The sequence below is a fragment of the Chamaea fasciata genome, unplaced genomic scaffold (genome assembly GCF_029207755.1).
Source record: "Chamaea fasciata isolate MVZ Bird 193981 ecotype frontalis unplaced genomic scaffold, bChaFas1.0.hap1 SCAF_21, whole genome shotgun sequence".
NCBI lineage: Eukaryota > Metazoa > Chordata > Aves > Passeriformes > Sylviidae > Chamaea > Chamaea fasciata.
The window spans coordinates 9,027,067-9,042,395 of record NW_027094106.1 but is presented as its reverse complement, the minus strand read 5'-3'; the positions used below and the strand labels follow the sequence as shown (position 1 = coordinate 9,042,395).

At 40.8% G+C, this 15,329-nt stretch overlaps 1 protein-coding gene across 3 annotated transcripts in view; it reads left to right on the top strand.

Moving 5' to 3' along the window:
• BCAS3 (BCAS3 microtubule associated cell migration factor) overlaps window positions 1-15,329 on the top strand; it is a 295,288-nt gene that overhangs the window by 89,375 nt on the left and 190,584 nt on the right. For 2 of the 3 annotated variants that reach the window (XM_066202147.1, XM_066202146.1), the window contains exon 16: window positions 5,558-5,708. In XM_066202147.1, the coding sequence (XP_066058244.1) occupies window positions 5,558-5,708 (151 nt within the window). Of the gene's footprint in view, window positions 1-5,557; window positions 5,709-12,514; window positions 12,560-15,329 lie in introns of all 3 variants that reach the window. The other variant, XM_066202145.1, reaches the window with a different exon arrangement.

The window sequence follows — 15,329 nt, the reverse complement described above, 5'->3', positions numbered from 1 at the left end:
AAACATGAAAGCAAAAGCCCACTTTGGCAGTAATTAGGGCTCGTGGTGCTGGGTGTGTTTCCCGGGCCGTTGCTGAGTTGGTCTGTCAGGCTCTTCCAAGGACTCCGTGAGCCAGCATTGCTTCCGCTGGGTTCTCTGCTCGGGTCACAAGGCAGCGTTTCTCACCAGGGCGCTGCTGTTTCCTCTTCCGACTGTAGTAGATTACAGATTATACTGGAACATGTCTGAGGAAAGGTCAGAAACGAGGGTGAAAGTCTTGGAACTGAAGCTGGGAAGCTTTCCATTCTCATCCGGGAAACTTTTTGTATTGAATAAGAAGCAAAGCAAAATAAACCACCACATCCATGACACTTCTGTTTTTCCTGCCATTTTTTGCCTACTAGTTAGAAAGGATTTTATTTTCCTTGCATTATACAATTAGGGAATGTTTAGCTGAGGAATCCTCAGTGTTACACTAAACAGAAATAATGGCCAAACACGGTTCGTTTTCCTGTGACTTGGCCTCCACATGATTGCATAGCCTGGAGTTACTGCATTTTTATTTACCAAATTATAGATGTTTATATGTAGTGTTAATGTCAGTAGACTTCGTGGTACCCTTTGAAATAGAGTCTGTTAAATACTGGAAGATATAAAAGCTAATCTAGTGGGGTTTGAATTTTAATGACACTGCATTACTAAGCTTTTTGTATTGGAGTAATGGAAGAAAAATGGAAAAAATCAACACAGAAGCATTTTATTATAAGGCTGAGAGGTGCTCGATGCCACTTTAGTTTTTCAAATAAAGTCTATGGAGAAGCTAAAATCCTTTTGATCATTACTCTCCTACCAGAAAAAATTGTCTGGGCCAAGTAAGTCATCTTTGCTTTGCTCACTGACAGTTTGCACCAAAGAAAATCCTGCAGCACTTGGAGACATGTCATACACGTGCTAAAATTTACCAGGTAAAAGGGTTTAATTTCAGTTTGTTGATAAGTTGGTGTTTGCATCCCTTAGGTGTGAGGGTGTAGTTTTGATTTTAAGCTTGGCTGTGATCTAGGAATTCCATTTCTGTGCACAGATGGGATCTGTGGTTCTCATAGATTCAAACTCGGTTGAAATAAGTGTTTTGGTTGCATTAATGTGGGTCTGTGCCTGGACTAAAGAGCAGAGTAACAGGGCCTTCATCCATATCATTCTTTCAGGGTCCTATGAAATCTTTTTGCCACACTGTGTTGCTGCTGAACGCAATCCCTGGGGCTGGGGAATGTCCCTGCCAAGCTGCATTTGGATGTACAATTGTGTCATTAGTAGTGCCAAAAATCAGGGTGTTTCTCCTCCTCTCTCCTCAGAGATGATCTCTGACAGAAGTGCCCTCAAGTGCTCTGCTCAAACACTGACCAATTTGAAATCTGGCCTGAATTCATCAAGGCTCTTAGTTGATCAGAAGAGGACACGTAACTGTATTAATTGCTTTCAGTTGATTGATTTCTTTTTGAACAGTGTTAGAAGCTCGCAAGTCTTGAATGTTTTCCCCTTGATATAGCTTTCCTTTCTTACCCAGTTTCAAAACTTAAAAGAAGAGTGATTTGATCAAATGTTTAAATCTCATATTCAGGCCTGAAGAGTGACTTAGAGATTTAACACTGGAGGTTTGTGGAGAGCTGAGGGTGTCTGTGCCCAGGGCTTGAGGAGGGAAGCGATGCTGGGGACCCCGAGCCTGTCCAGCCATACCTGGGAGCTGCTCCTGATGGCTTTTCCACAGACATCCAGCTTTGTCAAAACCCACTAAATCTTGTGACGTTTATTTTCCTTATAGCATCTGTATTTTATAACGGTGCTTTTAATTTGTTTTCTCTTCGTCTGCTGGGATTTCTTTTGTCCGGCCCTTGCAGGCCTCCCTTTTTTCCTCGGTGGAAGTGAGTCTATCAGTGATGGCCGGTTTGGGAATACAGCTCGGCCCGGCGGCCGCTCCCTCCCTCTGACAACAAAGCCCATTGTTGTTTTCTTTCTTCGTTTTTATCCTCAGCTTAATCCATTTCTCCTTTGAGTGTCGGTGGAATAAAATGACTGGAAAAGAGTGGCTCAGGTTTTGGGGGTATGAAGATGCTGGTGGTTTTGCAGACTCTCAGCAAACAGGTCCAAACCCAATGGATTGGGTTTTCCATGTCTCAGTAGGCAAGGTTTGCCCTACGCAAGGCTGCACTTGCAAATCAACTTGTCAGACTCCAGAGCCACGGTATTCTCAGCTTTTTGGAAGTCCCTTAGTAAAATTAGTAAGGGATTTACCAGCCTAGACTGGCTTTAATGTATCCCATGCACAGCTCTGATATGAAAATCTCCTCTATGGCAGCCCATGGAAAGACAAATACTTGCACTGGGTCCTGAGGGCTCTGGGTGATTACCAAGGGAAAGTGCCTCCTTGCTTGGGATGCCCCACTGGAAATGATCCTTGAGGGGCCACGTTTGCCATGGGATTGTGATGGTGATGGCCGATTGCAGCGAACGCATTCCTGGAGCAGTCTGTAGGATGAGATCTGTGTGTGTCAGTCTCCAGCCATTTACAGTTAAATGCACTGTCCACATGTCGGGAGGTAACTGGAGTTCAGCATTCTGCTGGATGAAAAATACTGGATATTTCTACCCGACTTAAACTTTGGCTTATTTGTTGCTTGTCCTTTGACGGTGAATCAACAACGGCTTGAGCTGTAGAAATAATGTTGATGCTTGACTGCATTCTTTGTGCACTTTTGGCCGGATCTGGCTGCCCTGTGCACCCTCAACTCCTGTTTGCTGCAGGAGTTTCCTACTTGGAAGGGCTGGAGGAATGGAAGGGGAATTTTTTGGATTCCTGGATGGGTACAGCAGCACACCAGAAAATTAGGGGGGTTTTCTTTGACCTTAATCGTCCCCACCATCTTAATACTCTTGTAGTCAGATTTACAAGAACAACTTTCCTGTCAGAAATAATTTCTCTCCTCTTTGTAGCATTCCAACTTTTAATTTTTGACTAGTATCACTTTTAATTACAGTTTTTGCAGTTAAGCAACTGACTGTTGCAGCAGAAAATGCAGGTTGGCAGGCAATGGTTATTGTGACATATGTTTGGTATTTACAGCTTTTCCATTTGTCACAGCAGAATTTTTTTATCATGTTTGTGCTGTGAAGTGCTGTGCGTTATGAGGTCTGGTTTAGTTAATTTTTTATTGAGGTTTGTATGCATCAGATTCAGCTATACTTCCAAATACACAGTTACAAATTAAATGCTTGACCTCCTGAATGTTTTTTGGTTTCTTTCTTGAAGAAGAATCGTCTTATATTTTAGTCCCTTTCAGAATCTTTTTTACACATCTTCATTATTTTGATTATTGTTTAGTATTTTTTTTTTTTAATTATTCTTCCTTATATATGAGCCTAAGAATCTGTAAGATGTCGTTGTTGCCTACAATTAGGAAAAAACTCTGAAGGGATGAGATAATCCTGCAGTTTTCTAAGTATCCCTAACTGCTCTGGAGTCCTCAACTTGTATGTGGAAGCAAATCAACTTGTCCTTGTGTGGGAAGGACCTCTGTAAATCCCTCATTTCCCTGCATGCAAATATTCCATTGAATCTGCTGAAGGCTTTGCATATGGAAAACCGCATGAAGCTGGGAGCAGAGGGCACCGAGACATGAAATGTGCCTTGAGAGGGGAGAGGGGCCTGTTCCAGGCCAGCCTTTGGATCAGTAGTTCAGAGTTAATCATTAGATTCTGAGCAAGTAGAAGAAAACAAATTACAGACATTTGGAGCTCCCTCAGCAGATACCGTCGGTGTTTGCTGTGCCCATGTGGATCCAGGGGAATATGGGAGAGGGAAACATTTCCAGAGAGGCCTTGGCTGCGGGAACGGTGACTAATTAGACAGTAATGCTCAAAACTATTCATACGCCTTCCTGCAAGAACCAAAAATGCATTATTAAACTAATCTTAAAAAAAAAAAATTAATTGCATCTCAGTCTTATTTAAAACTGAGCTGTTTTGTGTTTTTTTTTTTCCTTTTCCTTTTTCTTTGTATTCCAAGTTGGTGCAGGAAAATTGCTATTAATGAAATCTGCTCTCTGGGAACTTCAATGGGCTTGTTCTTCATTAAAGCCTTGCTATTTCTCTTAAAACGTATTGATGGATGCTCAGGCCAGATACTTATCACAAAATACACTTTGTAATTTCATCATTTCTGTTATTGTGCTTCTCTGAGACGCAGAGGTCTGGGGGCTTTGCAGAAAAACCCAAATAAAACCCCCAAGCTCTCAGTTATATAGTATTAAAAGAAGGGTGAAGGAAGCATTGAGTGTCTTTAGGATGATGAGACATTCATTAAGATTTTTCCGCCTTCCTTTTCCTATTTTCAATCCGTCTGAAGTACCATTAAAGCTTTTCAGGCAGCTTCCTGTGAGAAACCCTTTGCTGTGCTGTTTTTCTTCCTTGAAAAAAGGTGGCTGCTCTTGAGGCAGATTGTATGGATTTGGCCTGGGATTTGTATAATATCTGTGTAGAATGCATTGGTTGTTTAGGAACCTAATTCCCAATATGGTTCCCTTTTGATTAAGAACAAAGCCAGCGTTTCACAGCATTATAGGAACACAGAAAAACAAGTTAATGATCTAAACCTTTTAATTCATGGTTGCTTGTCTATTTAAAGTACTTTTGATTCCGCTATAAACAGACTGGCCCCTTTTTTTGTTTAACTTCTTTCTTTGGTTTCTTCACATTTCTTTCTTTACTGTCCATGAAATTTGGAGCTAGTTTCCTTTTCCAACTGAAGAATGAAAGGTTGTGACTACAGAGTGATACAGCGAGTAAGAAAGCGTAACCAAACTGGGCGTCCATCCAGCACAGACCTCTTTGAAATCAGCTAAATTTAGGGTTGTTGAGGGCTTTTTGGTTATGTTTTCCCTTTCCTTTTTTGCCGTACCTGTGTTTCATTTTCATCTCTTCTTTGAATGAGTACGAAATTTGTTACTTTTTTGATACTTTTGTGATTTTTACATCTAGTTTGGCGGGGCTTTATTTGACATAGTTACTTGATATTTCCCTCCAGCCTTAGTTCTGCAGATGATTATTCTGCGTGTCTTTATCCGTCGAGACAACAAAAGCGACCTTTTCAGGACTTCCAATTACCAACACTGTATGTGGTACTTTAGGAAAATAATTCCCTTCCAGATACTCCTTTTTTGTTTTTTTTAAATAGAGAATTGGAATCCAGAGCTTGTCCTTCAAATCGAACTCGAAAACTTTTCGGTGAACAAAACTGCCAGGCAAGCAGCAGCAGCAGGAATAATTTCCCTTGCATGGAAAGGAAACCTTCCTTATCCCCATATGTAAAATCAGAAATTGCTTCTTCCATTGTAATTTACTCTTTATATGAAATGAAAATTAGTTTTTTGGATTTTTTTTTTCTTTCATTACAACAGCAGCTCGTTTGTGGGTTTTTTGTGGATTTTTTTTTCTTTTTTTTTATCTTACTTCAGGCAGATGTAGAAATGATAAATGAGGGAAAAAATTCCAGTAATGTGTTTTATTGCCTCTCTATCCCATCAAGGTAAATTGAACAGCCAAGACACTTACAATAACTTCACAAACAACAATCCCGGGAATCCTCGCCTCCTGCCTCTCCCAAGTCTGACTGTGGTGTTGCCTCTTGCTCAAATCAAGCAGCCAATGACATTGGGGACCATCACCAAACGCACGGGGTAAGTGGCACAAACCTTCCTTAGCCTTTATCATTCACGTGGAAATCATTTGTGTTATTAGTAAGAAATAGTTTTATTCTGTATTTTGTTTTCAGTGTTTGTCATTTAATAGCAGCAGAAGGGGGGTGGGAGGAAGAGGAGACTGAAAACATCAGATAAATTAATACAACCCGAAAACAAACCTCTGTAAATTCAGGAATATTCATTTGGGTGGGTCAGGAGACATTTTCACACCAGGAATTGGAATGAAACATATGCAGAGCTGTATTCAATCAGAATAAAATATGGTTTTGCTTTTTCTTCCAAGTTTGTTTATTTTGATTTCCAACCTTTTCAAGCAGAAACGATTTTTGACCATCAGAACTGGAAAGACAGTAAGCCAGGTTGAGCAGAAAGGCAAAACTTAATCCCGCTGTTTTCTTGACCTTATTTTTCTTCTGCTGTACTCTGTTCTGGACTGGGTAATTCATATGTGGATTTCCACTCCAGAGTCAGCTGCACTTTGGTACTTCTCATGTGCCATGATAAAACACTTTAAAATATTTCTTGGGAAAAGCTCCTCTAAATATATATATTATAAGATTTTATGAACTTTGTAAACCATAGCAATTTTCAATTAATTAATACTGTCCAACAGTTGATGTTTTTCTCTTGCTAAACTTTAAATACTCCTTTATTGCAATTAAAGCTCCAGGGTGATGATTATATTTTTCCTCTCTCAGTTTCTGGTTGTTTGAATTCCTGAATATTTTCCAGTTAAAAAATCTGACCGATCCGTTAGTTTTGGGAGGGCTTTTATATTTGTAAGGAAAGTAGATCGAGCATGGCATGTGGTTGGACAAAACAACTGAGAGTCCTACAGCTTCCTAAGCTTTTCCTGCATTTTGGCAAAGGCGCTGCCTCCCTTGCTTCAGTGCTTTCTTGCTCCAACCCTGCTCGGGAGGTGAATTTCCCCTTGTGTTTCACGAACCGGGAATTATTTCCCAGGCGAGAGCTCACGGGTATTCCCTCTCTCCCTGTGTAATTCCCATATTTGTGCTTGAGCTGGGGCCATGCTGTAAAATCCCTTTTTGCTGGCTGCACTGGGTGTGAGTGCTGGCAGTCAGAAGCTGGGCTGTGCATGTGTGGATCCCTCCGTGTCTGTCCAGCAAAATCCGCTCCTGCCCTCGCCGGCGCTCGTTGAGCCAGGCGTGGAGCACGGACACGCAGCTGCCCCAAGCACGGAGAGAAATTCCTCAGCTTCACAGATAATTGTAAATGGAGCTCAAGAAAACAGTGAAGAAGCAGTTTGAGGGTCGTGTTGAGGTTGAGCTTCCTCCACAGACACATTTCAGTTCGCTTATTTTTGCCTTTCTTAGTTCACTGCTCGGTTTAAACCGAGGGAAGATGATTTTGCTGCTGCTCAGGTGAATTTCGGAAGCGGATCCAGGTGTGATCCTGGATGAGGATGGGAAGGGAGGTGGGATCAGGGGGGGTTGTCACGGGACAGGAAGTCACAGTTCCTCAAAGAGAGGAAATACCAAAAACCTGACTTGAAGAACACGGCCAGTGAAGGACAGAAATGTAAATGTGGGCTCCCAGAATTGGAATAGACGCTTAGAACCAGGTGGGACACGGCATAGAAAGAAATTAAAAATTCACCTGAGGGCCTGCCAGGGGAGGTGGGTGATAGGAGCAGCGAGGAGAAGGATTTGGAAAAAAAGCTCTTGGTTTACAGTTGTAATTAATGCAAAATTCTTTACAAAGGTTTCCTTAATGCTGTGGCGATCCAGCAAACCTTTCTAAAATTATTGCAATTGTAGTAAATCTGCAATATTTTATTTAATGTTTTATTCTTAAACATCTAAAACACATTCGGAGTGCTCATATTTGTAGTTTTCCAGTAAATTATACTATTCACAAACTGTCTCTGTTCCATTTTATGTAATTTTAAAAACTAATTAAATTTAAAATGCTCAGTGAGGCTTATGTAAGGGGGGAAAACAACAGTCATGGGAAATACCCTGCTGTGTAAATAGAGTTTTCATGAATGAGGATCATAATTTTCAGCACAGCCCACGTAGCCTTGTAACGCTAAGCCGAGAGCTTCCTTCATTTGTTCTGCATCCAAAATATTTGATGAAAGTACACAAAATTAACATGAGAAGCTGTTATTTATAAAGCAGGGATTTAAGAGGAATGCCTAGGATCCAAGAAGCCTGGCATGCCTAAAATGACCAAATTGAGACAGCAGCCTTAACTTAAACCTCCAGGGGGCAAAGCGTGTGTTTAACATATTTAACATCTGCCCTCATATTTCTGCAAACACATAGCACTGGAAGTCTGTGCAGTGTAAGATTTCGACAGGACAGGGACCATCTGCCTCGCTGGGAGAAGTGTAGGAGGCATGTATTACTGCAAATGGCAAAAGACAGATGTATTTACACCTACATGGTCAGCACCTCTAAGCACTGCTCCGAGGAAACAAGGCTCTTCCTTGGGAGCAGCTGCCGAACCTTTTGCCATTGTGCAGCAATCAGAAAAGGAGCCGGGATCACTCGCCTCCTGCAGCCGCTGCTCAAAGATTTCCTCTCCCGTGCTTGTGACTTGGAAAGAATTAAAACTCTAATCTGTTGCAGCACATCGAAACAAGGCTCAAATACCGTATAATTAGAGGGCTGGGTTTGTCCCTTTTATTTGCTCCGAACATCAGCTGCTTTAATATTAAATCTTCCTGAAGTCTTGTAGGTTTTATTAACCAGAGAATCGAGGTGGGGTTTGTTCTGCCAGTATCCAAGACAGCAAAATATTTTCCAGGTACTGAAAGGACTGATCAGTGCTCTTAATATCATGTGTCTGGAGCGGAGCTGCAAAGCATGTCATGTTGCTTGACAGGTGGAATGGCAGTAAATTTTTTAAAAGTGTTCCCTGTAGCCCTGTGGGAATGAAAGACGGAGTCTGGAATTGTGTCATGACCGTGCTGTTCATCACAGATGCTTTTTTTTTTTTTTTTTTTCTCCCCTTTGCAAACATGTAGATTTTGGAACGTGTTCTGATCAGTCACTGCTCTGAATGCAAGCTCCATTGTCAGCATGAAGTATCTTGGAGCATCCCCTCCACCTTCCAGCGCTGTCCCTTCCTTCTTCCCTGCCCTCTGCTTCTTCCTTTTGCTTTTTCAAGTCTCCCGTTGTAATTTCTGCACCTTCATCAAGCACTTAATTTTTGTCCCTACATTTTGTCATCCCATTGACTGGCTTTCCTGTAGTCTGTGCTGTCAGCACATTCAGGCTTTCCCAGAGGGGCTCTAACACTAATGAGTAAGGAAGCTTCTGATGTTTTAAAGATTAGGGGGGAGATGCAGAACAGCACAAGAGCTGGACTTAATAAGCCTTTCTACATCCGTGCCTCAGTTTCCCCTCTCAAAATTTTGATAGTGATGCTGAATTCCTTGTCAGGGCTGGTGAATGGGTTTAATTCATTGCTCATTTACAAAGAGCTTATAGATTGGAAAGGGGAAGAGCTGTATGACCCATCTCGTTGTCTATAAAAGGCAGTGAATCAGAACATTCTGGAATTCAGCTTTGTGCCCCACAGTAACTCCACAAGTGTTCCCTGGGTGTGTGGGATGAGTTGTAGTTAGTTTCCAGTGGGGACGTGGATGAGCTGTGATGGGAAGGAGGGAAAGAAAAGATAACAATAATTTCCCCAAAATAAAAACTGTTGTCCAAGTTGGCTCCTCTGACAGCAGCATTTGTTTTAACTCCCTCAAGGGACAGGGTCATTATATTTGTATCAGACTTCCCTCCCCAATTCATCCTTGCTGGAGTGAGCAGCAGGATGGAACCTGCATTAGCTGAGTCTTGTGAAAACACAGAAATCCAGTGTGCCTTGCAGGAAAGGGATCAACCTTGCTTTTTTCCAGCCAGGAGATTTAGGTAGTGTATTTTTAAACATGAAACTCTATCCCTCCTTCATCCCATCCCTCATTCCGCCCCCAGTGAGGAAGGGGGAAGCAGGTAAAGTGTCCGATGCAATTTTATCATTTTAATTTTCTATGCGCAGAAAGTCACTGATATATCCTGGGGTGGTTTTGTCTCAGGGAGCTTCATTTATCCCAGGGTCAGCTACTGCAGCAAACAAAAATAAGGGGTGCAAAATCACCACGTGATGGTATTACTAATTAGGAAAAAATAACTGAAAAAGTAAAGAGAAAAAAAAACCAAAGCTAAAGAATTCAGGACAATTGTCCAAAGCCAGACATTCTCTTTCTGGCACGTTTCTCAGACATGTTTTATATCACTTTTGGTTTTTATAATACATTTTAATAACAAAGCAACTGCTGTAACGATTTGCAATTGATACAAAATACAATTATTTTCATTAAAGTTTGTTCAGATGTCACTGTTGATGGAAGGGTTCTCGATTTGGCATGATGAGGGTTAGAATAAATGGGTATTGCACAGCTTATTAAAAGCTTAAATAGTTTTATTAAACATAACATGAAGTCAAAGTATTTCAATTTTCAATTTGCTAAAATTCAGAATCAGGTAAGCAACTGCGAAAATTCTTCCAGAACTTTGAATGGTAAATCATCCTCATTCCATGATTTCCTTTGGAATTTCTCCCCAGCTCAGGGAAAGCGGAACCTGGGTGAGTTTTTGCCTTGGCACTGCTCTCTCGCTGTCACCGAGCGCAGCCATCTGGTGCTGTCTCTTCAAGGTTGGGTTATCCCGTAATTTGTGGATTCTCTCTCGCTCTCAATTAGCGTTCCATCCATATTATGTGAAGGAAATAGTGGAAAACAATTGCTTATATAAAATATCATAGGGAAAAAATGGTCATCTTCAAAGAAATCAGGTTTTTTGAACAGAAAGGAGGCACTGAGTTGGTTTTCTCACATGTAAAGCATTTTAAAAAGACTCTGCTGTAGTCTTTGGAAGTGTAATTACATTTTCTTCATGATGCAGAATTTTCTATCCATTTCTATCCATTTTCTATCCAAAACCAACCGAACAAAACCTTCAGTTGAAGCCTACCTGGGCCAATTTGTAATTAAAATAAAGAGATTTTGTTAATTTGCAAGTATAATCAGGTCAATATAGATGTTGTGGAAGAAAAAAAAAAAAAGCCAGTGTTATCTTCTGAAATGTTTAATGGGCTCAGCTGAGTGTTATTTGTTTGGGAGGTTTGAAGACAGAGCAACTGAGGCAGAGAAGAAGAATAAATAGTGTCCAAAACATCCATGATCATCGTTTAGAAACTGAATTCTAAGCTCCCAGGCAGATCCCACCACTCTCCAATGGCTGTTCAAATTTACACTCGATACATTCTAGGTTTTAAATTATGTTGGCTTTGGGTTATGCAGGAGATTTAGCTTTCAATTAAATATTTAAGCAGTGCAATAGTGCTGGACTCATCTTCGAGACTGGCCTTTGACTCGGGGACTGGATGTGCTGACTTTATAGGAGATCCTTCAGTTCAGACAATTTAATTGGGTTTTAGCACTGTTCAAAGATGATATATTAAGTCTAGAAGGGTGGTTGGTTCTGCCAAATGAGCTCTGTCCCCAAAAATGTCAACCAGTTTACTAAATACAAAAAATTAAAGGCCAGTACCTTATATGGAGCTCAAAAAGGGGGGTTTTGGGTCTATAGTACTAATTAACAATAGGGTTTTCTTTTTCCTGTAGTATTCTATTCTTTATTAGATTTTTGCATCTTTGCACGTTGAAGAATGTATGTCTTAGGTTTCACCTGGATGTTTTTGAGAGGATCCCTTCATTCATTGATGTTGTGCTCATGTCAGATTTAGTTCACTGAGTTCTTTTTTATCAGGCTGGTATCCTTTTAATTGTGTTGGTCTATGGCTGAGTGCTTCATACATCCTTCAGGGCTGGACCTTTTCTGGTAATTCATTGCCTGAAAATATTTCACCTGTTTCAACTACCCAGAACTTATCACTGAGTCAGAGTATGAACAGAAAACAGAAACATTGGCATTTACAAAAAAAATGATTTAGAGATCCCAAATGAGACTCAGAGAAGCCTTTGAGCATGTGAGTAGCTCTCAATTCGCCTCCTTTTGCTCCTTCTCAGATTTTATGCAAATGTCACTATGGCAATGGCTTTTTAAAGGGAGATATCCATTGAAAATTCCTTCAGATTAATGGGTTAAAAACTCTCCACTGTGCAAAATGCTTGAACAAAACATCAAATCAAGTGATGGTGTCAATTGTTGGGTGGCCAAAAGCACTCAGCTCTAGATCTGGCGATTTGAGCATCAAATAAATTTGAAGTAAGTTAGGCCCCTTTTTCCTGCATCTGTGCAAGCTTTTAAGGGGGAGGAAAGAAGATTTCTGGGTCAAGCAGTTGAATTTCATGGGGTGTTTCTGTCCTAGCAAAAGGCTGAGTAATTGTCCCTGAGAGGTTCTGATTGCACCTGTTGGTTTTATTTGCCCTCCTCTCAGAACCTTTGTAGAACTGCCCCGGTATTCCATGGAAAACCCCCACCTATGACTGATTGGGATGCTAATTCCCTTTTCCTGTCAGTTCTGACTTCCATACCTGCTGCAGCAGATTGGAGGCAGGCCCTGCGCCGTGCCTAAGCCCAGGTCTGACCCTGAGCCCAGCTTGCACCGATGTCCCCCCGCGTGTCCCTGGGGCAGCTTCCCCCGGGGCTGTGCCCTGGGCTCCCCTGGCAGCTCCTGCAGGGCCTCTAACAACGGTTCTCTTCCCTTTCTGCATAAATCTTAATGGCATGATGTACAGTGGACTTGTTGGGAATTGAGTTCTCATCTAATTTCTGTGCATTTTTCCCCTTTCCATGAAGACCTTACCTGTTTGGAGCAGGATGTTTTTCCATAAAAGCTCCTTGGTGAGTTCCCAGTTCAAACCCAGCATGCCTATACTCCATTTGCTGTCCTTGCTGAAAATAACTCTGTGCTTAGACTTTTTCATTTTGGATTAATTTTTTTGTTTTCATTTGTTTGCCTGCATGGCTGATCCATAGGTTTCCACCCACATAATTTCACTTTTTAAACTATGGATGCGTGTTCACCATCAAGCATTGCAAGGAATTGAATTCACTTTTCTTTTTCCTTTTTTTTTTTTTTTTTTTAACCTTTGAGAGTGCATTTAATTTTTAAGTAGCAGGGAAGTTGAAAAAATAAATTATTTCTAAGTGGGCAGAAATGATTGCAATGTCTTTCCAAACAAGCCTCTCTTTTTTTTTTTTTCTTTCTATATTGCTTCCTTTATTATTGTAGCACTAAGTTGCTTACAGACAGAAAACATCGATGATGACCTCTGAAAAATAAGCCAGATTAGCAGTGAGTAGGCAGTAAAGTACAGCACTGAGAGGTGAAGCAGTAAAATGGGCACTGAAAAAAAAAAAAAGAAAAGAAAAGAAAAGCTGATTACTCTGGAGGAAAAAAAATATCACAGAATGGTCTGGGGTGAAAGGGACCTTCCAGATCATCTCGTTCCAACGTGGGAAACAGTTCTGTTAAAATTGGGATATTTGAGATAAAAGGGGGGTTCATTTTAATGTGAAAAATTGCAGCATGTTATTAGAATACAGACAAAAGGCAAGTTTGAACAAGTTTTTTGATGTTGGAGTTTGGTTCAATATTTGGGCAGTGCTGCATCACCTCAGTCACCACTTTGTAACAGGATTTGGCTTAGATGCTGGAAATTTTGGATAGTAAGAATGGAAGAAGTAGAAAATGTTAGAAAATTCTAAAAACTTCCAGCAAGGAATTTTCTGGGGCTTGGATTGTTGGGATTTTTCTGTGGGTTTGGGATTTTTCTCTTTGTTTTTAATTTAGCTGAGGATATCTATTAACTCTGCCCACCAGTATCTGTTAGAATATTTGTACATGGCTCTTGGGTTTGCTCTAAAAGTTGGCACCGCGTGTATCACCCCTAATGTCTCTATCAAAATATTCTCTTCAGGAAAAAAACTTGTTAAGGCCTTTGTAGGACCCAGAATTCCCAGAGAAAGGCTGAGGAGGGATTTGGGAGCTGTGCCAGGAGAAGGAAAGGGGAAGGAAAGGGGAAGGAAGGAAGGAAGGAAGGAAGGAAGGAAGGAAGGAAGGAAGGAAGGAAGGAAGGAAGGAAGGAAGGAAGGAAGGAAGGAAGGAAGGAAGGAAGGAAGGAAGGAAGGAAGGAAGGAAGGAAGGAAGGAAGGAAGGAAGGAAGGAAGGAAGGAAGGAAGGAAGGAAGGAAGGAAGGAAGGAAGGAAGGAAGGAAGGAAGGAAGGAAGGAAGGAAGGAAGGAAGGAAGGAAGGAAGGAAGGAAGGAAGGAAGGAAGGAAGGAAGGAAGGAAGGAAGGAAGGAAGGAAGGAAGGAAGGAAGGAAGTTAGTTTACGGTGCACCAAAGATTTTTGCCTGATGGTGATGTAAGAAGTGCAGAGGCTCTGGAAGATGAGTTTTGGCAGTGGATTTCTGAGCAAAGGCTGTGTGGGTCACCCCTGCACCAAGGAGACGTCGATAACCAGGAGTGGCTTTAGACTGAAGTAAGATTAAAAGGCTGAGATTAAAGAGGGGAATATATGAAATAGGCTCCAAAATTGTTGCCTGTCTTTCACAAGACTCTTTTTGTGGTTTGTTTAATGCCAGTGCTAGCTCAGAAATATGGTCCTTACTCGTCTACAGAGAAATTAGGATAAAAAACACACTTTGGGTGGGGGGAAAGCTCATGTTGTTTCCATTAAGGTCTTAATGAGACCTAAAATTCTGTAAACAAAATGGATGTTGATTTGACAGCTAAGTGCCTGGAGAATAAAGGATCCTACCATTGCTTTTCGTGCTTTTTCTTGCTTTATTCATGATCTGACAACTGGAAACATCCTTGTTTTTGTGTTTCATGCACAATGATAAACGAATTAAAATTTGTGGACTTCGAGACAGATTTTTTTTTTTTGTAATTTTATGTGGAATTGCAAATTTCACGCAGTATTTTTCTCCTGATGCTTTTGTTGCTGCTTATGTAGTCAAGATAAAACTTACTCCATCAGCAGTCATAGATGTTTCCATTTCAGTGGGTTTAGTGTGGAATAAGTGCTTTTGTTTTTATGAATCTCGTATATTTGGAACCTGTTTGTTGGGAGTATAAAATCAAAGCGATTTTCAATCTTTGCAGCCTGGTATTATTTGACTATAAATACTTGAATATATGAGGCAGCTCCTTCATGTCACATAGATGCAATTTATTTCTTGTTTTAAAGTCATGTCACTTGTTTGACAATGGATTTAAAGGTGCATTTAAGAGCCAGAAGAATTCTGTGAGACATAAAGCTCCATCATGAACCGTGCAGCCTCTGGTTTTCAAAATATTTTAGAAGTATTAATTCTTACCAGTGAAATAATAATAACTAAGATGTAAGCTAGTTAAAATATTGTAACTATTTAGTATTTTCACAAAGAGCTACCACAGTGCATTTCCAGAGATTATGGCAGAGTTTGATGCGTTACAAAGTCAACAAGTGGGAGCTCTGAATGGCTTCAGTGGGTCTTAATCTGCTCTGACTGTGTTGGCAACATGAAAGAACTTGCATGCTGAGCTCAGGCTCTTCATTGCTTTTTAAGCTCTGACAAAGTGATGTCTTCATTTTCTTCTTTAGTTCCCTCCCATCTCCTTTTTG